The following is a 23,977-nucleotide window of genomic DNA, read 5'->3' on the forward strand; positions in this document are numbered from 1 at the left end:
GATGAGAGAATGAAAGAGTGATAGACTAAGAGAATAAGATAATGAGTATTTATAGGAAGAGAAATGATGAAAAATTACATTTAGAAAAATGAGAGTTACAATTCTAATTTATTGTTTTGTTTTAATACAATTGATTAATACAACTTAGTGGAGAAATAAAGTTAATGCATAATTTATAGGGAGAACCTATAAAGATTTCAGTTTTATATTATGTGAGTTAAATGTGAAAATTAATTATTTTTAAATTTGTGTATTAATATAATTTTTTTTGTTAGAATTGCATTGCCAAGTGGACCAATAAGAAGAGACTGAAACTCTACTTTTATATATATGATTCTATAAGATATATATATATATATATATATATATTAAAAAAAACATTTACATGAAAAAATGATAAATAATATTGGATAAATAATATTCATATTCTATTCAATAATAATTTGAACTTATTGCAAATTCTATTCAATAATAATATTTTAAATTTCAGGATAAACAACATATAAACATGAACATGTATTTGCGTCCATTCAGGACATGGAACTTAAATCGTATATAAGACTAATTTAATGATTGATAGCAAACAAGTATCTTGTTTAGAATCTGCAAATTTAAAGTCATAAAACTGAAATAAATTAAATAAAATTAATATTATGGGGTTAGAGCATATATTATTTGTATCCCGAGCAAAAAATGTGGTTTCTACTTTAAATGTGTTTTAATATCTTATTCTATATATTTTGTGGAATTTCTTTGATTTGGGTTTCTCTTGATAAAATCCAGAGCATATATTATTGGTATCCCCAGTTAAACAACGTTAGCAAACTCTTTGAAAGAACATACTAATGTTAAAGAACATAATGTCTTACGTACATACGTTTTTAACCACCACGAAATGCATGTGTGACTTCTTTGTTCATGAAATTTATTTTAAGATTTTAACTCCATTGTCATCGATAATACTGATATTGCAGGCACGACAACATCGGCCTAGCTAGCCTTTAGACCCATTTCAGATTATAGCTACTCGAAATTTGCTTCATAATATGAAATCATTTGAACGCTGGGACTATTCATAATATGAAATCATTTGAACGTTGGAACTATGTACTAGATTAGCTATGATTTGGAGGGATGCTTGCTTTAGAGTACGTATATTTAAATGTTAGTTATGCACTCTTTATACATATAGTGAAGCATCTAAGTTCTATTTCGAATTACTAAATTGTGTACATATATAATTATAACCCCCGATTTATCTTCATATAGTCACAAACTGGTTTTAAATATCCAATCCGTTTGCTATGTAAGACAGGTGAACAAATTTTATTGGATATATAAATGTAATGTTTTGTATGTATTAAGCAGCTTTACGGTTTACCTAAAAGGTCCTATAAAAATCATCTTCAAATCTTACGATATTTTTTCTTTATTTCTTTGAGAGAGTCGCAGCTACTTTTCTTTAGTGATCTAAGACAGACCCAACAAACCGATTTATTTATCAATTTATAAAAGTAAAGTTGCGTAAATCGTGAGTTATTTGCATTGTCCAATGGCTTTGCTCGAAACTTGGAAATTCTCATGTTGCGAGATCGACTCTTTGCGAGCGTAGAGTTGATAGTTCTATTTTTTTTTGTTTTACCTAAATTCCCGCCCAAAGTATACATTAACAAATTCCTTTATGAATTATTATATATATATATATATTCATGATTATATATATGGTAAAGTTTTGAATGTTTTTATAATGATTGTAATCAAAACAAATTGGAATATTTAATGTATAGAGTTGTTAAAAAGAAATGCTTAACGAAATTAGCGCCCAGGGTTTAATTTAATCTTTCGTAGTGATGTCTTTTTTTTGTGTGTGTCAGGATTTCCTTATTCTTATCCGTGATTATATTCGAATCTTCCAAAATGATTACGTGCCTAAACCAAGTTGTTAAATTGGAATGTTTAACCAAATTAGAGCGTAAGTTAATCATCTTTCCTAGCAATGACTTTCTTTTTTATATATATACTGATTTGTTTCCTTTGATAAATACCAAATAATGAATTCGCATTAAGCATTGTATTTATGATATTTTCTCGTCAAAAGTTTATGTTTATCAGATTCCTTATCGAACTCCTTATCACTACTAAAGTTTGGAAATTTATTTAGATATGGTAGGTTGAATTAAAAAGACCAAGTCATTGATCTATAAAATACAGTAGACAGAAATTATGGAATTATAATTTATGATTCGAATATTCCTAAAAGTTATTGTGAAAGAGAAAAAAAGAAATGGAAAACGTATATTATCTAGTTGGAAAACAAATATTTAAGGAGAATGAATTAATGGAAAATCTCATATATTAATAGTAGTATATTACAAGAAGTCAATTTTAAAGATAAAAGATAATGTAATATTAAAATTAATTGCGTCTCTCTCTCAGAGTATATAAGTAGTCCACTCACTCTAACCCTAAGTCCGCCTCTCTCTCTCTCTCTCTCTTCTCACACTCGCCTCTTCTTGTTTCTATCGAGATCTAAAAAAAAAAATGGCTCCGTCTCTGCTCTTGCTTAGATTTCTTTGTAGATATATTGATCTATTCGAGATGTTTCTTGATAGGTTTAATATATATGGGTTCTTGATTCTTGATTTTTTTTTATTCTTGATTATCATATATATGGGTTCTTGATTCTTGGTTTTTTTTTCTGGGTTCTTGATTTTGATAAGGTTTTTGCTTTTCAGATGTTAATTGATAGGGTTTTTGATAGGTTTTCTTGTTTTTGATTTTGGTAGGTTTTTTTTTTCTTGATAGGTTTTTGTTTCTCCGATTCTTTAGAAGTCTTCTTGATTTTTAAAGAAGACGTTTATTAAAATTTATTATGAATTCGAGCCGTAATAAACCGGTTTGTAACAACCGGTTTATTACGGTATCAATGTTGGAAATCAGTCAGGAGCAATATAAACACACATCTAAGCATCTCCCACAAATTACTTTAGCTGTCATCACTCTTTTCAAATTTCAAATTTCCAAAACAACTCTCAGAAACCTTTACTAAGGTGAGAGTTCATCTCAGAAATTTCATCTTTCTGTTTTTGATTTTTGTTGCTTTTAGTTGAGAGATTTTGGTTTTTAATTTCTATTTTTTGAATTAGCAGAGCACCACTTCGCCTACGATGAGCACCACTTCGCCTACGATGAGCACCACTTCGCCTACGATGAGCACCACTTCGCCTACGATGAGCACCACTTCGCCTCCGATGAGCACCACTTCGCCTTCGATGAGCACCACTTCGCCTTCGCCTCCGCTTCCTTCTGAGGTAACTGTAACGCTGTTTATCTCGCTTTCGATTTCAAAAATAAACTTGTTTTGAGATTTTGATTTCGTATATCGCTGGTTCTTATCTATTTCAAAAATACCTAGAGTGCTTTTAGATGAGAGATCTCGTGTCGTTTTTGATCTCCGTTTTTTTATTTCGCAGAAGCCGCCGCCTACTATCACTGTTTCTCAGGTGCTGTTTATTTCATCGTTGATTTGGATTTGAGATTTGTTTTTGATAACACTCTTAGTACTCGATTTGATAGGCTCTGATCTCTTTTTTTTTGGGGTGTTTGTTTAGGTATTGGCGAGGACTTTTTGCTCTTGTTTTTGGAGCATTGAGGAGCTTGATGTTACTCAAGCTGCCGATATCCAGGTTTGTTTCTGATACTATTTGCATCTCAACGATGCATGTGATTTCATTCATTCTTGAGTTTGGTCTGTTGTATCGTGTGCCTGAAATTTCGTTTCATTTCCTGAATGATACTATGTAGAACTTTGATTGATTGGCTCTTTATATTCTTAATGCCTGATTTGATTGTCAACCGGCCTCAAACCTATTAACCTTCTGATATCCTTTTGACTTCAGGGAGTCCACCCTGCTGACTTGGTACAAGATGAGATTTGAGTGCAGGGAGCTCAACATGAAGTCCAAGCTGCGGATTTACAACCTTTGTAAGTTGTTTAAAGCTTTATAGTGTATAGCTGGCTCGATCGTTGTATAGCTGGCTCGATCGTTGTAACCGCTACAAACTTTTGTCCGCCAAACAACGCCTTACCGAACAACAATGGTGGTTGGTGTAATCCTCCTCTTCAACACTTTGACCTTGCTCAGCCTTTTTTAAACAACTTACAAAGGTTGTAAATCCGCAGCTTGGACTTCATGTTGAGCTCCCTGCACTCCAATCTCATCTTGTACTGAGTCAGCAGGGTGGACTCCCTGAAGTCAAAAGGATATCAGAAGGTTAATAGGTTTGAGGCCGGTTGACAATCAAATCAGGCATTAAAAATATAAAGAGCCAATCAAATCAAGCTAAGTACCATCAAGGAAACAAAGTTCAAGCTCATAATCAAGCTAAGTACCATCAAGGAAACAAAAAGTCCTATGCCAAGCGTCTGTAGTCTGTTGCCAATTGCAAACAAGAATTGTTTTTAGACAACTTCTAAGCAAACTTACTCTTCCTTATGCAAACTTACTCTTCCTTTTTGTTTATCTTGAAGCAAACCAAACTTTCATACATTCATCGTATCTTCTATCTCCTTGCTCACATATAGAGGAGATGTGATTCCGAACTTATTTTGCTAATTCATTTAAGTGGATAAACATTGAGGGATGAGTTTGTGAAGGTCGGTTGTTGGGTTTCGCTTCATTTGAATGGATTTTTAAGGAGAAATACATTGAAGGAGATTGTGAACGTCTGTTGTCGACCACTTACAATCCAAAAAGCTAAAGATAAATGAGCATTAAGAGGAATATGATTATAGAAGAAATATGATAAAGCTCACAATATAACCGATACTGGTTGTAAATAACTTTAGTAAAGAATTGTATTTGTTACAAACATACATAACAACTTTTCTTTAATCTCATAACACAACATCACAACCCATCCCTCACGCCTTGAAACAACTCATTACTACTACTAGAGGGTGGTAGTTAAAACTCCACCTCTGCATCAGTATTCAGTAATACATTAACTACTATTAACTTTTTTTTCTTCTTTCTTTCTTAACAAAAACTACTTTTAAGAAAGAAACATAAAGAGGTCCCAAAAAAGGATAGACGTCATCAAGGCCTTCCGCAAAACCGAGCCCTCGAGTCGACGCACCACTCTCTTAATAATCGAGTTTACTAATATGCCCTCTACACACCACACAAATGAGTTTTACTTTAGATAAAAGAAGAAGTGATTGACCAAATTGCCTTTTTTTAGCGGAACTGTCCACCGGCGAAGGTCTGGCCGTAAGACCAGCCGGCAGGAGCGGCGTTGTAGGAGACAACGGTACGGCCGTCGCTGGTGGTGACCTTGAAGGAAAGTGCTTGACCGTTGAGGTAAGAGTTGCTTTGCCAGTTTTGTCCCCAGTTTCTTGACATAACTTGCCAACCTGTTCTTGAACCCTTGATCGCAGCTGAGTGAACGTCTCCGGCACCACCGACGTTAGTGATTAGAACAAGGTTGAAGTATGAATGGCCGTTTATCGTGAATCTTATTCCTCCTCTTCTTCTGCATGGCACCCTGTAAAACAAACAAGAGTAAAGAATTCAAGTTCACTGATTTCAAGAAAATATGTGAATTATGATATCCTCTGTTTTCTAAAACAGAGCAAATCAAGAAAACTTACAAGCTGAATTTTTTTGTTTTACCTTCTGTAGGAAACTGGAACGATCCCAGCTCTGTATTGAGCAATGCGTTGAAAAACAGGCTGAGCAAGGTCAAAGTGTTGAAGAGGAGGATTACACCAACCACCATTGTTGTTCGGTAAGGCGTTGTTTGGCGGACAAAAGTTTGTAGCGGTTACAACGATTGAGCCAGCTATACACCATTTACCATCGTTTTCACATTTTATCTCAAAGCAAGAACCACAGCTAAGTCCATTGTTGAACAAAGCCGTGCTCAAAGCCGCCGTGCTCGTCCCATAGCCTTGGCTATATAGATTACCATATCCACAAGCACCACCTACAAAGAAGTAGTATTGAAGATCAGTATATTTGATACTTTGTAAAAAAATGAGTTCTGTAAATAAAGATCTTTTTACCCATTGTGCCGGAAGCATCACCACCGCCATAGAACGTGGCGTGAGCGTTGATCCAACCGCCACCGTCACCGTAACCGCTCACAGAAGAAGCCATTACTCCTACCATAACCATAACTAAGAACCCGAGATGACCCATGTTTAGTTCTTGTGTTAACAACCTGCACATGGGTGGTATAAAGTCTATGACTATTAGCTCAACTGAATATGTGTATTTAGAGAAAAATAAAGAGAAGCAAGTGAACGTAGGTGGAGAAAAGTAGTTACTTGAGACTTGGAGATCTTCTTCTTTCCTTCAAGAGAAAGAAAGATATGTGAAAATCTGTTGTTGAGTTTTAGAGTGAGAGGTGAGTGGTTGAATTTATAGAAAACTTTAGGTAGAGGACGTTGGCTCTAATTTACCGTTATGCCACTGATTGTGGCAACTAACTTGGACTTTCTTTAATAATCCAGCTTTATTTTTCTTCAAAAAAATAAAAACAAGGTCAAGATAAATAAAAAAAATTATTTCAACAAACATTTTTGTTGTTTATTAAATGAGGTGTTAGTGACTTATTTTAATATTTTGTTTACAATATATAACTTGGTTTTAAATTTTCTTATTTTTGCTCGAACAAAATAAACCTATTGGCAAAAAAGAAACAGAAAAAAGCAAAAGAGACAACTGCACATGTGTGCTACAAAACCGTTCATGCGTCTTCATAGCCTCTCGTTGCCTTTTTTCTCTTTTTTTTTCTTACTTATTTATTTCCCGGGGACCTTTAAAAAGGTTTATTTACAATAATTTTTTTCTAATACAATTTACTAATATTGAATATTAAAATGTTAAATGAGTTTCAATATTGTAACCCGCCAACTTTTAACGAACCACTAATTAGTAATTACTAATTACCAACATAAGTAAACACATATTGGAAACAAAGTGACCTAGTCATGAATATACAAAAGAACGATAAACAGTTAACTCTTTATAAAGTAACAAACATACTAGAGGTCTGGATGCTTTCAAATGCTAACTTTATTTATGTCTTTAGTTAACAGTTGAATCACGAGATTTGGCAATTCTTTAATAAAAACTTATTTATTGCTATAAGAGAACGATTTATTACTTTAATTTTTATAAAAAATTATGTCGTGTATGGGTTATATATTCGGTAAAAGAGTGATAAAATATCCGAAAATCATAAACGAAAGAAAGAAAAAAAAAAGAAGCTAAAACAGTGACGGAAAAATCAAGCTGAAATCTAAGTGGGTCACCGGTGGTCTGTTTTTGAGTTAGACGTATCAGGAAACCTATAACTCTGTTCCTTACCTGTGTAATCTTATATATCGGGTTATGCATGTATACAGTTCGAAAAATATTTATATTTTTAGGAAAATTATCAACGAGAAGATAATGGTAACTATTGAAATTTAATGAGGTCAAGAACTTGCAGCCGCAGAAATCTACGGCCAACCTCCCGTAATCTCAGCTCATAAACAAGTATGGGCCCTCGCTAGTCGCTACTACTTTTGTTTCTCACCTTCACCTTCAATTCGTTTTGAAGATTCAACAACAACAACAAAAAACAATACCAAGTCACTTACGTTACCTCTCTATACATTTTCGAGTGAAGGAACAAAATATTATTACTCAACAAAAAATGATAGAAAAATAAAGAGAATGAATACACAGATTTGCCACAGGACCACAGGCTAGGAGTCGACAAACACTGTTTAGGCTAACGTTTTAATTATGGAAAAAGAGCAAATGAATGATATTTTGAGCATTTGAGTCTTAACGTTCGTAGTTTTTTTTTTGATAATAAAAGTAATTGATAAAAATATTTTGACAACTGTGGGATTTGAACCCACGCCCTTTCGGACCAGAGCCTAAATCTGGCGCCTTAGACCACTCGGCCAAATTGTCATTTGTTAAGGTTCGTAGACTCGTACTTATAACTTCAAATGAATGATTAGATCATTAACGGCCAAAAAAAAAATCGTTGATCTTCTATTCTTCTTCTTACTCCTGTCGATTTATGAATCTAGTACGCACCTGCATTTTCTTTTATAATGCTACGTGTAATAAAATTGACAACACATTAATATTAAACCATAATATCAAGCGTGCGTATAAATCAATACTTAACATTAACAATAATAGGAGAAACTCAAAATCTCAACATAAACAACAATAACATAGGATTCCATGTGTTTTACAAACGCCAAAATAATTTAATCGCGGGTTTTGGAAGAAGACAAACAAATATAGTGTTTTTTAACGAGTCATCAAATTGGTGATTTGGTATAGTGTAGAAGTGAGTACTGAGAGTTGAAAGCGATGTGGAGGGTTTTAAACATTTTCTATTAAAAGCTAGCCAATGCATGCACATGCCTGCCTTTTTGTCCTTTTCACCGTCTCCGCTCGTTCTCGTCTCCTATTTTATTTTCGCTTCTCCTACTGTTTTTGTATGTTTGCCTGTAATTGTTTAATTGATTGATATATAGATTAGTTTTTTGTTATATATTTTCAAAGGGAAAATACCCGAAAAAACCGCCATCTATTTTTTATTTGGACATTTAATACCTCGTGTTATTTTATTGAAAGAAAAATATTTTGTTTATTTAAATTTGCCATAAAAAATACTCGTTTATATAAGTGCTAGTAGATTTATACTTACAGATTGAAGAACGTGTATAAGCGTGACAGAATCGTGTAACATCGTTAAATTTTAACTCCACGTTTCTAAGTAATATATATGATTTGTCTACGCAGCTCGTTTGTTTTATTGTTGTGGTTTGGTGGTACTATGTTTGAGTACTTTGCTCGAAGGTTCTGGGTTCGACACCCAAGACAAACCCTTTTTCAATTTTTTTGTTTTTTTCTTCTTCGAGCCACGAGCTGCATTAATAACAACAACAGCTCTGAGTTTCTCTACTTAGGAACAATGGTAAAACGAAAAACAATCTCTTAGCAACCGAAGCAACACCGGATCGACGAGCTTAAGAAAACTCAAAAAACCAGATCTTCACCCACTTCCTCCATTGATGAGACGAAGCTTCTGGCAAAATCCAGATTTTGGTTCGATCGGAGAAGAGGAAGAAGAAAAGACTCTCCATGTGGCCAATGGTAGCTTCGGGATTAAAAGAGAAGGAGGATGAAAGAGAATTGATTTAAATCTCTAGATCCTTCGTTAGCTCCGATCCGATGAAGGAGGATAGAATCAAATCTCTGGATCTCCAACAGTTACATGACGCGCAGCTTCACCGGAGAATGCCAAGAAAGAGAACTCTCTGCAAAGTCTGTTATCATCTTCTTCAGCTTCACCAGAACGACGACCAAACAGAAGAAACAAAAAAAATTTGAAAATGGGTTGGGGGTGAGAGTCGAACAGCTGACCCTCGAACAAAGTACTCAAACATCGTACCACCAAACCACAACAATAAAACCAACGAGCTGCGTAAACAAATCATATATATTACTTAGAAACGTGGGGTTAAAATTTAACGATGTTACATGATTCTGTCACGCTTATACACGTCCGTTAATCCGTAAGTATGAATCTACTAACACTTATATAAACGAATATTTTTTATGGCAAATTTTGATAAACGAGGTATTTTCTTCCAATAAAATAACACGAGGTATTAAACGTCCAAATAAAAAATAGATGGCGGTTTTTTCGGGTATTTTCCCTATTTTCAAAAGATCCTTCTGGAGAAAACGGTAAACTTAACAATCTTGTTTTCCTGGTAAGTTTCGTAGATATTTAATTATATAAAAAAACTGTACGTATCGGTAGATACCTATTTATACTTTATACTGCACAGTAACACACAGTGGAGTCAAGTGCGCATGGTTGCTATCGGAACACGTAGGAATGAGTTGGTTCGCATGTATACATCACAAATGCGTAATTACAGAAATCTTGTATTTAATATCAATAATATAGAAAAAATTGAATGCCAAAAATCAGTACAACGTATTACGTACAAAATATACAGTAAATGATTGTAATCCCGTGATATATGTGACTTCCTCGTCGTAATATGCAAATCAGACAACCACTTTTCCCTGTCCTCATGCATGTGTTTGTATGCGTGTAGGCTACATGCCTACATCTTGACGTAATAATAACCAATAGCATGAGTATGCGGAAGGGGTGAAGAGAGTAAATTGTACTAACAGCCGAAACACATATGTCCGCAGCCCGTATTTAACGACCGTGAACCAAGTCTGCCACTCTGATTCTGAAGCTCTCAACTTTTTATCGTAAAGCTGTTAATCTCGAGGAAGTTCTCGAGCATTTAATCTATCGACCGTCCGATAAGATTCTTGGAAGATCTTTTTTTTGGTCAAACAAATAAATTGGCTTCCATTTGGATTGTTCATTTCAAGAAGAAAGATTCGTGACTTCGAATCCCTTTATTACCTCGTCTCATCCTATGGCTCACTTTCTGTTGCTGACGATTCTATTTCTCTCTCTAGTGAACAACTTGGTTTTCTTTTAATTTTTTTTTTGGGGTGCAATTTGGTATCTTTTCTACAGTCTAGACGCTTTAGTATTATAGTACCGCTGATTCGCTCATATAAACCAAGCTAGATACATAAATAGCGAGATATTAATAATATTTATCCATTTATTTAACTATATATAGGTCAGGTGTATATTGGCCATTTGCTGAAAGAATCGTCTGTTCGAGTGGATTAACTAAGATAGCGTCAAGTTGACGAGAATGGACAATATTGAGAACCTTTTTCTCCTTTTTTTTTCTCCCTTTTAAATTCTTTTGCTTAAGAAAAAAGAAAAAAAAAATACTTAGGAGAGAGTAAGGTATAATCGAATATAACTTCATGAATCATATTTTTAATCGGAGTTTAATTAATGAGATAAAGCTTTAGCACTCAAAAAAATGGTACGATTAAAATAATTAATTTTAAATAACAGTAGGATATGGTGGTAAGAAAATTGATATTATAATAGATAATAATGTTTCAACTGTTTTTAAAAGAACATGTAATAAATTAAAAATATAATACCATAAAATAAATCAAAGAAATTCTAAAAACAAATATTTCAGTTTTTAGTTTGTAGCATCAAAAAAAGTAAGAAACATTCTACAGTATGTTTTTCAGTTTTTAGCATAACTTAAAGCAAATATTTTAAAAGTGTAAATGCGGATGAAGCAATAATAAAGTGCAAAAAGTAAAGAATACAAGAACTTTGTTAACGAGGTTCGGTTTTTTCGTACTCCCCGGGACCAAGTCTAGATTTCGATTCCACTAGAACAAGAAAACAAATAAAACATATTCGTAAACGCGTAAATCAAGCTCAACCTTCTTAATTCACCGCTCTGTTCTATAACATGAAATCTTAAAGATAATTCTCTACCCTTAACTAGACTAACACCAAGCTTAGATTTAAACCAAGATAACTTAACCTTGGGCTAAACTCCCCCTGAGCCTGGACTTCAGATCTTGAATTCTCTTGAACAACCTTCACACACACGCCACACCGACAAACAAAGAAGCTTGAACAACCCAAGCACCAAACCGCGAAACTAAGCCGCACACCAACAGATTGCTCTCTAGGATGTTATTCTTTATGTCTCAGCTCTCTTGCTTCTCTATTCTTTAGGACGTGCCCAACACCTTCTTATATACTCATCAAAACTTCCTAATCACCATAGGAGAAGATTTCCAAATTCCATAAGAAAAAGACTTTTTCCTTTTTGCTATTTTCTTTTTCCTTGTAACACTCTAATTTAATCAACCAAAGAAATAGTAGTTTTCCTCTTCAATCTATCCTTAAACCGTCCTTTAATATTGCCTTCTCAAACTTTCTAGAAACTTCTCACAACATAAAACGCCAACAATCTTGTATCACGTCTTGAATCACACATACACTATTTCAGTCATCTAATACATCTTCAAAAAGTACCAATTCTATTTCAAAGGTTTCTAAACTTGAATGAAAGTATTTGGTTTTTTTTAAGAACCCAATATTTTGATACATATTGCGTTACTTTTGATTACTCTGGAGTGGTGCTGGAGTAGTGTGCCGATTTTTCTGTGATAAGAAATGTACTTAAAAAAAAAAACTTACTTTTATTTACAGTAAATTTATAAAAAAAGCAAAACGCATTAAGTGTCTTAATTGTTTTTTTTTTGTGATAAAGGGTTTGCAAAAGTGTTCTTAATTAGTTACGTAGTTGTTTGACAAAAAAAAAAAATTAGTTACGTAGTTAATTCGAACGGAGACATTCCAACGACGACACCATCGCTTTTTGTCGGCACTTTAAAAAGTTTCGGCTGCCACAAAATTTGATTGTGTTTGCGTTAATTTATAGGCACTATCTAGCTAACGTATGAACCAAAGTAAATTTTAGATCTCTGTGTTGTTAATTCTTGTCTCCTACATTATTATCACTCATCAATCATATCGAATACAGTAGAACCTCTATAAATTAATACTCTTTAAATTAATAATCGCTATAAATAATAAATTTTTCCGGTTCCGAGTTGGGCCGGTGTAAAAAATGACACATTTCGATAAAATAATAAGATAATATTTTTTTTGGAAATCCTATGTAAAAATATGGTCCCATCAATATCATAAATTAATAAACATATATATCTAAAAAAATCTAGTGAGATATGATTATATTGTTGTTTCCCTATCTAATAAAATCTAGTGAAATATGACTCTATTGTTGTTTGCATATTCTTGAATTTGCATTTTTGTTGGAACTCATTTTTAATATTTTTCATTGTTATCTTATCATATTGCATCCAAAAATTGTGAATATTTCTAGATGCGATAATTACTTCTTTAGTAACTGGTTATAAAGATACTGCAATATCTTCTTCGACTTTATTATTACCATGAAGTTCATGATATTTTATCATCATTAACTGATTCTAAAGATACCGCGGTATCTTATTTTGTAATATAAAATTTTCAAAATTATAAAAATAAGAAAATCTCTTCATTGCAATTAATAATTATTAATTTATTGATAATTTAAAACCTCTATAAGTTAATAAAATTTCATGGTCCCGACCTTATTAATTTATAGAGGTTTTACTGTATATCATTGGACTCAGTATAATTGTTGCGTAACTACTAATGCCATGTATAAGAGTTTCATAACTAATAACTGAGACGAAAAATACAAGTGAGTCTGTCTGTGGCTAACCTAATGTTGTTAATAGCCAATGAGAACCTTAAACCCACATCAGTCTGATGTTCAAGTAGGAGGATATTTACTAGACACGACCAGCAGCTTCACTAATAGATGGTATATCAAACAAACTATTTAATTGATGGAGTTAGATAACCAAACCATGTTGCACAAAAAAAAAGGAAAAAAAAAAAGATAACCAAACCAAGGATACTGAGAGGGCTGGCTCTGGTTTTGGATTTCTCGAATATGTAACTGAATTTTTGGTTCGTACTGACACATGCGTAAAATGATTTATTTTCATAACGTGGGTGACGTAGTGATAATAATCACTAGATACGAAATGATCCCCAATGTTAGCCCTACCCAATATGTGTCAAATTCGAAGTCCACATCACGTGCTTAAATCATATTCACATAATTAGGTTACGGCTCTTTATGTTTAGTTTTTGAGGTCATATATGGATGACTCTTCCTTACTAAATTAAGTTATAGTTAAAACAAATTTCACTAATTGAATTACTAATTAATCTCTTCCAAAGATAGAGTGACATGTTCTCATGTACTCACATAATAAAAATACGAAAAGCTTTCAAATCTATACTAGTATTTTTGCAGCAGTTTTTGCTCAAAAATATTTTTTGAAAAGTTTATACAGTAAATGCTATTTAATGCTTATATTCATATCCAAACAAGTTTAGTTAATTTTCTCTACTATTCTTATTACCAAACACAATTAAAATATTTTAAATATTCATATATATAATATTCTGTAATTAATATAGATATTAAGAAAATTTATTTCAGATTAAAAAAAATTATTCTCCTATCATCTCTTTTTGATTTTAAAATTTAAATGTAGTGAATCATCACATAATACATAAAATTAATAAAAAGCTGTATTTTTCCAGCATATATTGTGATTTGAATTTTATAAAACAAACATATATTACTCAACTAATATATAAAGTATGTAGTCAACATACATATATAGTAAATTTACTGTATATAGTAAATTATAAAATTTTAAAAACTTTATAATCTACAACTGATATATCTAAACTTAATAAAAAATTTAAAATTATAAATATTTAAACATATTAAATCTTTAAATACACAAACGCGTTATATTACAGGTTATATGGCATTACAGGATTGAATTAATAATACTAAAAAGTAAAATATCAGTAATATGATATTTCAATATGGGTTAAATCCTCATTTTAATGTTTTAACAACACCAATATAAAAATTATACTCCCTCTGTTTCATAATATAAGATGTTTTAGAGATTTTTTTTGTTTAATAATGTAGGATGTTTTCAACTTTTTAGGTAACTTTTAGATTATTTTTACATATTTTTATTATTTATGTTATGCAGTATTGTTGTTTATGATTAGTTGAACTTTTTTAAAGTGGTTATTTCTTAATCTGCGTGTTTCACTCAAAACATCTTAATATTTTGAAACGGAAGGAGTAGTAAACAAAAATTATTGTGCGATATATCACGGTTTATATATTAAATCACTAAAATTAACAAAAGAGTATATTAGCAAAATTAGTATTAAAATAATATATTAGAAAAAAAATTAAAAACACTTACCCCGCGGTGTAACGCGGGTTATAATCTAGTATACATATGTTATCCTTTGTCAACTTTACAATATGCTAAACCAAACATCACCAGTTTTTTTTTTTTTTTTCTTTTTTTCTAGGACCTTTGGATCTTTGCCAGGACCAATTAGCCACATTACCTTACTGTCTCTAGCTACATGAACTTGTAGCCATATAAAATGTTTTTGATCAATAGAATGATATATCTATATATGGTATGACTTGTTTAGAAACCAATTAATTAACGAGCCAACATTTACACGACTTGATATTTATATTGAAGAGTTATTTTCTCGAAACTTAAAATGTATATTGACAATGAAAACAGCTTATCGTCTAATATACCTTAATAGCTAGACAAGATAAACATACCAGTCCACATCTTCCCCCTTTGGAAAATAACCTCCATCATCGTGCCATTTATTGTTAAATTGATAGTTGTTGCTTCCTTATCTTTTCCTATAATTTTCTAGTTCTTACATTGGGATGAATTATGTTCTTACATTATTATTCATTTCTTATTTCATATGATCAAAAAGATAATCATTTTGTCTTTCTTATATTATTCAAACCCAAAAAGCAAAGTCAATAAATAAAGTCGGAGAAAAAAACTGCTCTCCCTCTCTCCCTTTCGCGATCGCTCATACACTTCTCCAGAAATAACTTTTTTCTTTCGGCCATTGTTTCCGGCCGGTGCTGGCTTCTCCGGCGTCGGTCGGCCTTCTCTTTTCATTTTAGTTTTTCATTTTCCCTTCCTATTTTGTTTTTAGATTTAAAATGTTTTATCATCTTCGATTTCTCTTTACTATTACGGTGATGGTTGCTATTCTCTACGTCAGTGACAAGGGTTTTGTGGGACATCTCTTCCTTTTTCTGGCAGTTATCCCCACGCCGAAGCCCATGATTCGATGTGATGTATTCTCTTTGTTCTCCGCTGAAGCCAATCGATTATTCTTAATAGATTTGCTCTGGAAGAGACACCCATGAAAACCACCATGGAGAAAGAGACAATCTGGGGGTGAAGATGTAGCGATGATGAATAAGACAAATTTGATTTTGATATCACGAAGGAGACAAGTTTCAGAACTAAGTCTAACAACATTTAGTCTCAGTTTATTAATCAAGATTATGCCAAGTGCATTTTGGAGTTTCATCAAAAAGATGATAGCCATTTACAAGTGTGTGAGAGGGGGACTTAACAGATGTTATTTGTTTGCCTGTAAGGCTTCCGACTGGAAAGCAGGGTTAATCCACTGGAAGAGACACCCATGGAAACCACCATGGAGAAAGAGACAATCTGGGGGTGAAGATGTAGCGATGATGAATAAGACGAATTTGATTTTGATATCACGAAGGAGACAAGTTTCAGAACTAAGTCTAACAACATTTAGTCTTAGTTTATTAATCAAGGTTATGCCAAGTGCATTTTGGAGTTTCATCAAAAAGATGATAGCCATTTACAAGTGTGTGAGAGGGGGACTTAACAGATGTTATCTGTTTGCCTGTAAGGCTTCCGACTGGAAAGCAGGGTTAATCCACTCTTTCATCGAAATTGTGTTCAATTTCCTTTATTTGTGATAATTGGTTATATGTGATTTGCTTCTGTGCTTTGTAAACTCATTCTGATATCTATGATAATTTGGTGTTAAAAAAAATATTATTCAAACCCACAATGGAAATTGTGAGGGTTTAAAAATCCCACATATTATTCTACTTTAATTTTTTTGTTTTTTTTTGCAATTAAGTTTAATCAAAAACGAGTTTTTCTGGACTTTAATGACGAGAAAATAAGAACAATAAAAGAATTTTGTAAAGGAGCTAATTAAATTAAACCATCTAAGTTCCAAATGGTGAGAATATTATTTATTTGTGTATATCCAAAATTACAACTATAACACAATTGCCTATTGTCACTGATGATTAGGTAGAATAAAAAGACATGTTTCTGCTTGTTTAACACACATACACTCATAGCTAATTGGCGCTATCATTCATTAGACGTTGCTCTAAATATACAGATTTAATTATGACTATAGCTGTCTTTCATTAGTGTCTACTGTCTAGGGACCAGTTTTGCATGAAACATGAATATAAGTAGTATTGGCAGGTTTGTGGTAGCTAAACCAATTCTCAACTAACAAAGTTTCATAAAAGAAAAGACATTTAAATCTCATAAATTTGGAGGTTACAAAAAAATTATTGTAAAGTGAAGCCGAGCATTTTAGCTTACTCATAACTTCTGCTAATTAATTTCATTAATCTTAGTAAATTAGTGAGTCAATTTCAATAATAAAATGTGTCTTAGTTGGGCCTTTACTATAAGCCTAATACGATATTTTTGATTTACCCAATCTTGATTCTCTCATATAGCTCACCATTGAACATCAGACGCGTGTGATATTTGAAGTTCTCAACTAGGCAAGTCATCCAAACAAAATCTGTGGTCCGTTGCATTTCACTTCAATCAGAGGCTCTCATAGCAACAACTTTGCTTTCCATATTTCTTCAAGCCATGGCTGTCAAGTTCCATGTAAACCCCTCCTGCATTGTCACTGCCACTAGAAACAGATCATCTGTTCTCTCGCTTCAATACCTTACTTACCGGAACAGAAGTTTTTTTCCTTTCTCCCTCACAGTCACAAGATGTTCCACCACCAAAAGTAGTGAAACGGGTCAAGATTCGACCTCTATCTCGTTGAAGAGAGGGCTGGTTCTTGATCTTGGCGTTTCTAAGGACTCCTGGGACAGTGAGGAGATTGGTTCTCCGGTAGTGAAGAGATTCTTAAGTGATAACAAAGAGAGATGGTACATGTGGTACCATGGAAGCTCGAAGCAAAACCCTGTTTCAGATTCTATCGGCTTAGCGGTTTCAAACAATGGGGTTCATTGGGAAAGAGGGAAAGGTAAGGTTGAGTCAAACGAAGATGTGGGTTTGGTTATGAGCAATGGTGAAGACTGGTGGGGATTTGATACTGCAAGTGTTCGACCCGGTGAAGTTGTTATAATGTCGAGTTCTAAAGTCAGAGCTGATAGCTCTGTTTACTGGATGTATTACACTGGCTACAGTACCGAGACGGTTGAGATTCAATCCCAAGGTTGCACTTCCGTGTTGGGAAATCCAGAAAGGTTTCTTCTTAGTGATGAGAATGTTGAGAAATCTAAGGTTTATAGGTCACTCCCTGGTTTAGCAATTAGTCAAGATGCTAGGCATTGGGCTAGAATTGAAGGTGAGCATCATAGTGGAGCTTTGTTTGATGTTGGGTCTGAGAAAGATTGGGACTTTCTCTATATTGCATCCCCACATGTAGTTTTCCATGGAGATGGTGATCTAAGAATGTATTACCATTCTTTTGATGCTCAAACCAGTGAATTCTGCATTGGGATGGCAAGGTCTAGAGATGGGATCAAGTGGTTGAAATTGGGAAAGATCATAGGAGGAAGATATCCTTGTGTGACAAGGAACAAAAGAGATGAGAGTTACATGATGGCATATGAAGGTGTAGATAGTAGTGGGAGAACGAGCATTGGCTTGGCGGTTTCAAAAGATGGGATTAAGGATTGGAAACGGGTTCAGAGCGAGGAAACTGTGGTTGGAGTTGGTGAAGGAGGTGCGTGGGACAATGAAGGAGTAGGGTGTCCATATTTGATTGAGATGGATGGAGACTCTGATCATCAATGGAGATTGTATTACAGAGGTGTTGGTAATAGTGGCAAAACAGGGATAGGGTTGGCTGTCTCTGAAGGGAATGAGATCACTAAGTTTACAAAACAGACTGGGATTCACTTGTGAGAGACTAACAAACAAAATCAATCTCTATTGTTCTTTTGATTGGTAATAACACATTTTGATATTAAAGAGTTTTGATTAAGCGGTTTAAATACAGCTCAGCTGGTCTTGAAACTACATTACTGTTTAGTAAATTGTTTAAAACTTAAAATGATCTGAGAGGACTAATTAATTAATTAATCAGCTGACTAAAATCTAAATGTTTGCTGATTAATTTTTTTTTTATAAGTAGTTTCATGACCGTTACAGCAAGTGGGAGGGGGACAAAGTCACAAAACAATGGTTGTAAAAAAGGCAAATCCGACCGTTACAAAACCTTAGCATTTAAGTGTCTGTGAGAAACAATCGCAGATCAAAGCCAAAATCCAAAACTTTCGATTGATTAATCTCAGGAAATAGCAATGGGAGGAGAGCAATTCGAGCTAGAGGAAGAGAGAGACGGACCATTGGAGATGTTACAGAGCTTGAGATCCAAAGCTACGGAGCTTCTTCTTCGTGAAGAATGGGAAGAATCTATAAAGATCTACACTCAATTCATCGATCTTTCCCGGATCCAAATCTCAGATACTACTGGCGAATCCGACCCGGATCCGGATTTAATTGCTAAGCTTCGGAGATCTCTCTGCTTGGCTTTATGCAACCGAGCTGAGGCGCGAGCAAGGCTACGCGATTACATGGAAGCGTTGAGGGATTGTGATCAAGCGCTTGAGATCGAAAAGACTCATTTCAAGACTCTTCTTTGTAAAGGTAAAGTCTTGCTCTGTTTAAGCAAATACTCATCGGCTTTGGAATGTTTTAAGACAGCTCTGCTCGACCCACAAGCGAGTGGTAACTTGGAGACTGTTACTATGTACATGGAGAAATGTAAGAAGCTCGAGTTTCAGGCAAAGACTGGAGCTTTTGATTTGTCTGATTGGGTCTTAAGTGGGTTTCGTGGGAGATGTCCTGAGCTTGCTGAGTTTATTGGGTCGATTGAGATTAAGAAATCTGAGCTTAGTGGGCGTGGATTGTTTGCTACTAAGAACATTGTTGCAGGGACTTTGATCTTAGTTACAAAGGCGGTTGCGATTCAGAGAGGGATCTTAGGAAATGGTGAGTCTGTTGAGAAAGCGCAATTGGTTATGTGGAAGAACTTCGTTGATGAGGTTACTGAATCCGTGAGGAAATGCGACAGAACACGTCGAGTTGTCTCTGCTTTGTCCTCTGGAGAAGACGAAGACAAGCTGGAGATACCTGAGATATCTCTGTTTAAGCCTGATGAAGCATTTGAAACCTGTGGTGACTTGAAACAGAGTTTGGATTCGGAGAAGCTATTGAGTATTCTTGATGTGAATTCTATGGTGGAAGATGCGATTTCAGCTAAAGTTATGGGGAAGAACAAAGAGTATTACGGTGTGGGGCTATGGACTTTAGCGTCGTTTATTAACCATTCGTGTCTTCCAAACGCAAGACGTCTTCACGTTGGAGACTATGCCATTGTTCATGCCTCGAGAGATATCAAAGCTGGGGAAGAGGTAAGTTTTGCTTACTTTGATGTGCTTTCACCATTGGAAAAACGGAAAGAGATGGCTGAGTCATGGGGATTTAGTTGCGGATGCAGCAGATGCAAGATTGAGAGTCTGTTGTATGTTACTAACCAAGAGATAAAGGAGATCGAAATGGGGTTAGAGAGAGGCGTAGATGCAGGGAACGCGGTTTATATGATGGAGGAAGGGATGAAGCGATGGAAGGTGAAAGGGAAGGATAAAGGTTTGTTGAGAGCATCTTATTGGGGAGTTTATGATGCGGTTTATAACTCGGAGAGACTTATGAAGAGGTGGGGAAGGAAGATTCTGACAGTGGAAGTTGTGGTGGACAGTGTCTCTGATGTCATTGGAAGTGATGAGAGATTGATGAAGTTGGCGGTGGAAGGTATGATGAAGAAGAATGGAGGTAGCAGTAACATTGTGGAGATGGAGAAAGTCTTGAAGCTAGGGAAGGGTGTTTATAGCAAAGTTGTATCGAAAAAGAAAGCGTTAAAGACTCTAATTGGCCTAGAGTGACGAGTACTTTCAAATTGTAGTATCATAGAGAGAGATAACCATAGAGAGATAACCATTTTGCTTTCTGTAATTCCTTGCCTCATGGAAGAAAACATCAAAAAAAATTATTACAAAGACAGTCAAATGGAAATAAAACTTGTTTTGTTTCGAAAACATTTGTAGTTAACGAATGTCATATATGAAAAAGAAAGTTCTACAAAGAGAAATTGGATGAAGAGTTTGTTGCATAAAGATGATGGGAGAATTTATTCTTCAATCCAATTATCCAGATTAGCACTTCCTCCGGTTTTGTCCTGCAGCAACACATCTTTCTCAGTTTTCAACTGGTTAACTAGCCTGCGAACGCTAGGAGTCTCGAACCGAGCCTTAGCGGATTTCTTCTGTTGAGTCATTAACCCTTTCTTGGAACTAGGATACGGTTTAGGAGGTGGATCCTTATCTTGCATTTTCGCAAGCTCCTTTAAACGTTTGTATGCTTTCTTCATTTCCTTTCTCTCTGAGAGATATTCCATCTGAAAAAAATGTAAAATCAGTAAGAAGAAAAATAACATCTCCAGTGTTCAAAGGAACATCATCAGCAGTAGAGGCATTACGATTCTCATCTATTCAAGTACAAGTTTAGAAATGTAACTTTGCCTTTCTTAGCTAATCAGACTCTGAAAAGAAAATACTCACATTAGCTACAGACATGGCATCATCCTCATTAATTCCATGTTCCTTCAGTTCAAGCACCCGGCAACCATAGACACGAGCTGGATCTGGAACAAACGCCGAAATCCTACAGGATTGAAGATAGATAAAACACATTACACAAACTAACATGAATACAGATACATCCACAACCAATGGTGAAACTCTCCCATGAAATCAGAATTTAAGAGAGACACTAACCATTAGTAACTAGTTCAAGACAAGAAGTTCAGGGAAAAAAAATGGTTTCTTTCTAGAATAAGCTTTTCGAAGAACAAACTCATAATAAAATCATCAAACCATCTTTGGTTACAAATGGAGAGTAGAGAAATTTTACTTGACAGGGTCGTCAACCTTGGTTCCAGGATGCTTATTGGCGAATTTACGAACATAAACATCCTCAGGGAGAACAATCTTCTTGATTTTCCCATTAGAGCGAGGAAACACAGGAGGAGGTGAACTGCCCATTACAAAACCAAATCAAAGCTCACTCATTTCATTTCAACAACAACAAAGAAACCTGATAACCTATAAAATTCAGAATCCAAATCTCACAGACGTAAAAATCTCAACTTTATGTTCAAATTGAATTCAATTAAAACCAAATTAGAAACCCAATAATGGAATGAATCTAATTGATCGATCGAGCTAATTCATTTGGAAAAATACAGAACGGGAGCGAGAGAGAGAGAGAGAGAGAGAGAGAGAGAGTTACGCTTCCATGGCTTTAAGCCACACAGGCTCACGTGTAGCCAAACCACCAACAAGCCTCCTGGTTTTGGAAAGCAGATCACCTTTCATCCACGACATTGTTGCTAAGCTTCTTCACTTTGCTTCTTTCGCTTGATCTGTACCCAACGACGACGGTGCCACGAGGGTTTTCGAAATGGCTCGTATCGGGTAAAAACCTCATGGTTTATAAATCAAACCGGGAAATTGCACCTTAAAATTACGGTCCAGAGTCGGTTATCTCGTATCAAAATTAGATATCTTACGGTTCGATTCGGTTTCGTAAGATAAAACGATGTCGTTTCTAAGCTTTGTTATAACCTTCGTTCTCTCAGAGTCTCCCACTACCGTCAGCTAAGTTAGATTTTGGAGACAAATTGCATCAATGGCGTTGAGACTGACATCGCTAAAACGCGCCGCGGTTGAGACATGCCGCATCTTGGAAACCAGAAGCTTCAGCCACGTGGCGGCGATGCCTTCGCCCATGAACGGAGCTTTCGATCGGCCCATTTCTACGCCGCCGCTGGTTTTGCCTGAGTTCGATCAGAATCAACCGGGTTCGATCGATGAAAAGTGCTTCGGATTCGGGGATCCCAGTTTTGAGATCGGTGGATCCATGGAGCTAATGGCTGTGCCTAAGAAGAAGGTCACTGAACTCTCAGTCTCTCTTATTTGGTTTTCTCCTTTTCGTTTTCCGCTTCTGAAATGTTAAAAATTTCTTTAGGGTTTTGAATTATTGTGTCGTCTGGGATTTAGCTTTTTTTGATGGATTCAGGGTTTATCTAGGGTTTTAGGGAGCCTATCTTTATAAAAATGTTGTCTTTTTGGTTGTTTTTGAGTGTCCATTTCCATTTGCTACTGTATCTCTGGGTTTAAGCTCACTTTTAAATTGATTTGGTTCCTTAAGGTTCATATGTTCTTGGGAGTTAGAAGCTATCTAGTATGAAAATGTGTATTTTTTTCCTTGGAGAATGATAGTGTTAATCAAAGTTGTTCTCTATGAAAAATGCAGATTTCTAAATCCAGGAGAGGGATAAGAAATGGGCCAAAGGCTCTTAAACCTGTTCCTGTGATCATCTGTTGCAGGTAATAGAGTGGCTTCTCTTGTTGCTTTATTTGTTTCATGGTTCTTAATCAATCCATAGGTATAGGATCTAAGATTTGAGGTTGTCACTGTTTCATTCAATAGCTGAAGTATAAGCGTGTATGCTTTCTGATTCAATATTCTGTCCTTTACCATCACTTGTTAGAAACTGCATATCCTTTAAGTAACTAGAACTTTGAACCTTTGACGAGTTTGATGAAATAACTTCTTGTGTTCATCGCGGTACTATAGTCAACTTTGTTTGGCCGTGGCAGTAAATTAACTTGTTTGGCCTTGGCATATGCTTGATTTTGTATTTGTATCGGTTATCATGATCTCATATTGGGGGCACTTGTATATACCACTGTTTAAGGTGCATACTCTTTTGTGTTCCAGGAGTTGTGGGCGAGTTAAGCTGCCACATTTCTTCTGTTGCAGTGGTGAGCGTGCAAACCCTACTGAGCAAGGCAATTCGAACAACTGATAAAGGTTTCAATATGACCACTCCTTGTTGGATATCAAGAGGCAGCAACCTTGGCTTTTTTAGTAGTAGACTCGAGTGATATGATAGACTTAGTTGATGCTGTTTTGGCAAACTATTTGGGATTTTGCTGCAAGATCAACAATATGCTCATGCTTCTTTTGACAAATGATGTTATTATCATATATGTGCTCTTAGACTTTGATTCAACAGCTAAATCTATTTTTAATGGAGAAATATATTCACGTGAAACCATTTATGCAAGCTTTAGAGACGCTCTTGTCTTACGCTTGCTGTCTCACTACGTCGTAATTTCTGG

General features: G+C 34.8%; 6 protein-coding genes and 1 non-coding gene across 10 annotated transcripts; 4 read left to right on the forward strand and 3 right to left on the reverse strand.

Moving 5' to 3' along the window:
- LOC104756861 (mucin-2-like) lies at nucleotides 2,460-4,656 on the forward strand. 3 transcript variants are annotated; one of them, XR_762338.1, is made up of 6 exons: nucleotides 2,460-3,050; nucleotides 3,150-3,311; nucleotides 3,474-3,503; nucleotides 3,612-3,686; nucleotides 3,900-4,104; nucleotides 4,184-4,656. XR_762338.1 is itself a non-coding variant. In XM_010479512.1 (5 exons), the coding sequence occupies exons 2-5, from the start codon at nucleotides 3,168-3,170 to the stop codon at nucleotides 3,936-3,938; spliced, it is 288 nt and encodes a 95-aa protein (XP_010477814.1). In that variant the 5' UTR covers nucleotides 2,460-3,050; nucleotides 3,150-3,167; the 3' UTR covers nucleotides 3,939-4,656. The 3 variants fall into 3 exon arrangements, 2 of the variants coding, with proteins under 2 accessions (XP_010477814.1, XP_010477815.1); XM_010479512.1 differs by having other exon boundaries at nucleotides 3,900-4,656; XM_010479513.2 differs by lacking the exons at nucleotides 3,900-4,104; nucleotides 4,184-4,656 and adding an exon at nucleotides 3,805-3,893.
- Nucleotides 4,802-6,414, reverse strand: LOC104756862 (expansin-A10). 2 transcript variants are annotated; one of them, XM_010479516.1, is made up of 4 exons: nucleotides 6,332-6,414; nucleotides 6,068-6,225; nucleotides 5,676-5,988; nucleotides 4,802-5,547 (listed from the first exon to the last, which is right to left on the reverse strand). In XM_010479516.1, the coding sequence occupies exons 2-4, from the start codon at nucleotides 6,201-6,203 to the stop codon at nucleotides 5,241-5,243; spliced, it is 756 nt and encodes a 251-aa protein (XP_010477818.1). In that variant the 5' UTR covers nucleotides 6,204-6,225; nucleotides 6,332-6,414; the 3' UTR covers nucleotides 4,802-5,240. The 2 variants fall into 2 exon arrangements, with proteins under 2 accessions (XP_010477818.1, XP_010477817.1); XM_010479515.2 differs by having other exon boundaries at nucleotides 6,068-6,247; nucleotides 6,332-6,382.
- TRNAL-UAG lies at nucleotides 7,894-7,973 on the reverse strand. Its single transcript has one exon. It is a non-coding gene; the product is annotated as a tRNA-Leu (tRNA).
- Nucleotides 17,277-18,749, forward strand: LOC104756863. The gene has a single exon (XM_019239803.1). It carries the CDS (start codon nucleotides 17,358-17,360, stop codon nucleotides 18,633-18,635), a length of 1,278 nt encoding a protein of 425 aa, XP_019095348.1. The 5' UTR covers nucleotides 17,277-17,357; the 3' UTR covers nucleotides 18,636-18,749.
- On the forward strand, nucleotides 18,799-20,692 carry LOC104756864. The gene has a single exon (XM_010479518.2). The coding sequence runs from the start codon at nucleotides 19,034-19,036 to the stop codon at nucleotides 20,672-20,674; it is 1,641 nt and encodes a 546-aa protein (XP_010477820.1). The 5' UTR covers nucleotides 18,799-19,033; the 3' UTR covers nucleotides 20,675-20,692.
- LOC104756865 lies at nucleotides 20,757-22,264 on the reverse strand. The gene is made up of 4 exons (XM_010479519.2): nucleotides 22,080-22,264; nucleotides 21,702-21,824; nucleotides 21,350-21,452; nucleotides 20,757-21,186 (listed from the first exon to the last, which is right to left on the reverse strand). Exons 1-4 carry the CDS (start codon nucleotides 22,172-22,174, stop codon nucleotides 20,920-20,922), a joined length of 588 nt encoding a protein of 195 aa, XP_010477821.1. The 5' UTR covers nucleotides 22,175-22,264; the 3' UTR covers nucleotides 20,757-20,919.
- Nucleotides 22,425-23,910, forward strand: LOC104756867. The gene is made up of 3 exons (XM_010479521.2): nucleotides 22,425-22,739; nucleotides 23,106-23,179; nucleotides 23,574-23,910. The coding sequence occupies exons 1-3, from the start codon at nucleotides 22,479-22,481 to the stop codon at nucleotides 23,659-23,661; spliced, it is 423 nt and encodes a 140-aa protein (XP_010477823.1). The 5' UTR covers nucleotides 22,425-22,478; the 3' UTR covers nucleotides 23,662-23,910.

Source organism: Camelina sativa, chromosome 17 (genome assembly GCF_000633955.1).
Source record: "Camelina sativa cultivar DH55 chromosome 17, Cs, whole genome shotgun sequence".
Lineage (NCBI taxonomy): Eukaryota > Viridiplantae > Streptophyta > Magnoliopsida > Brassicales > Brassicaceae > Camelina > Camelina sativa.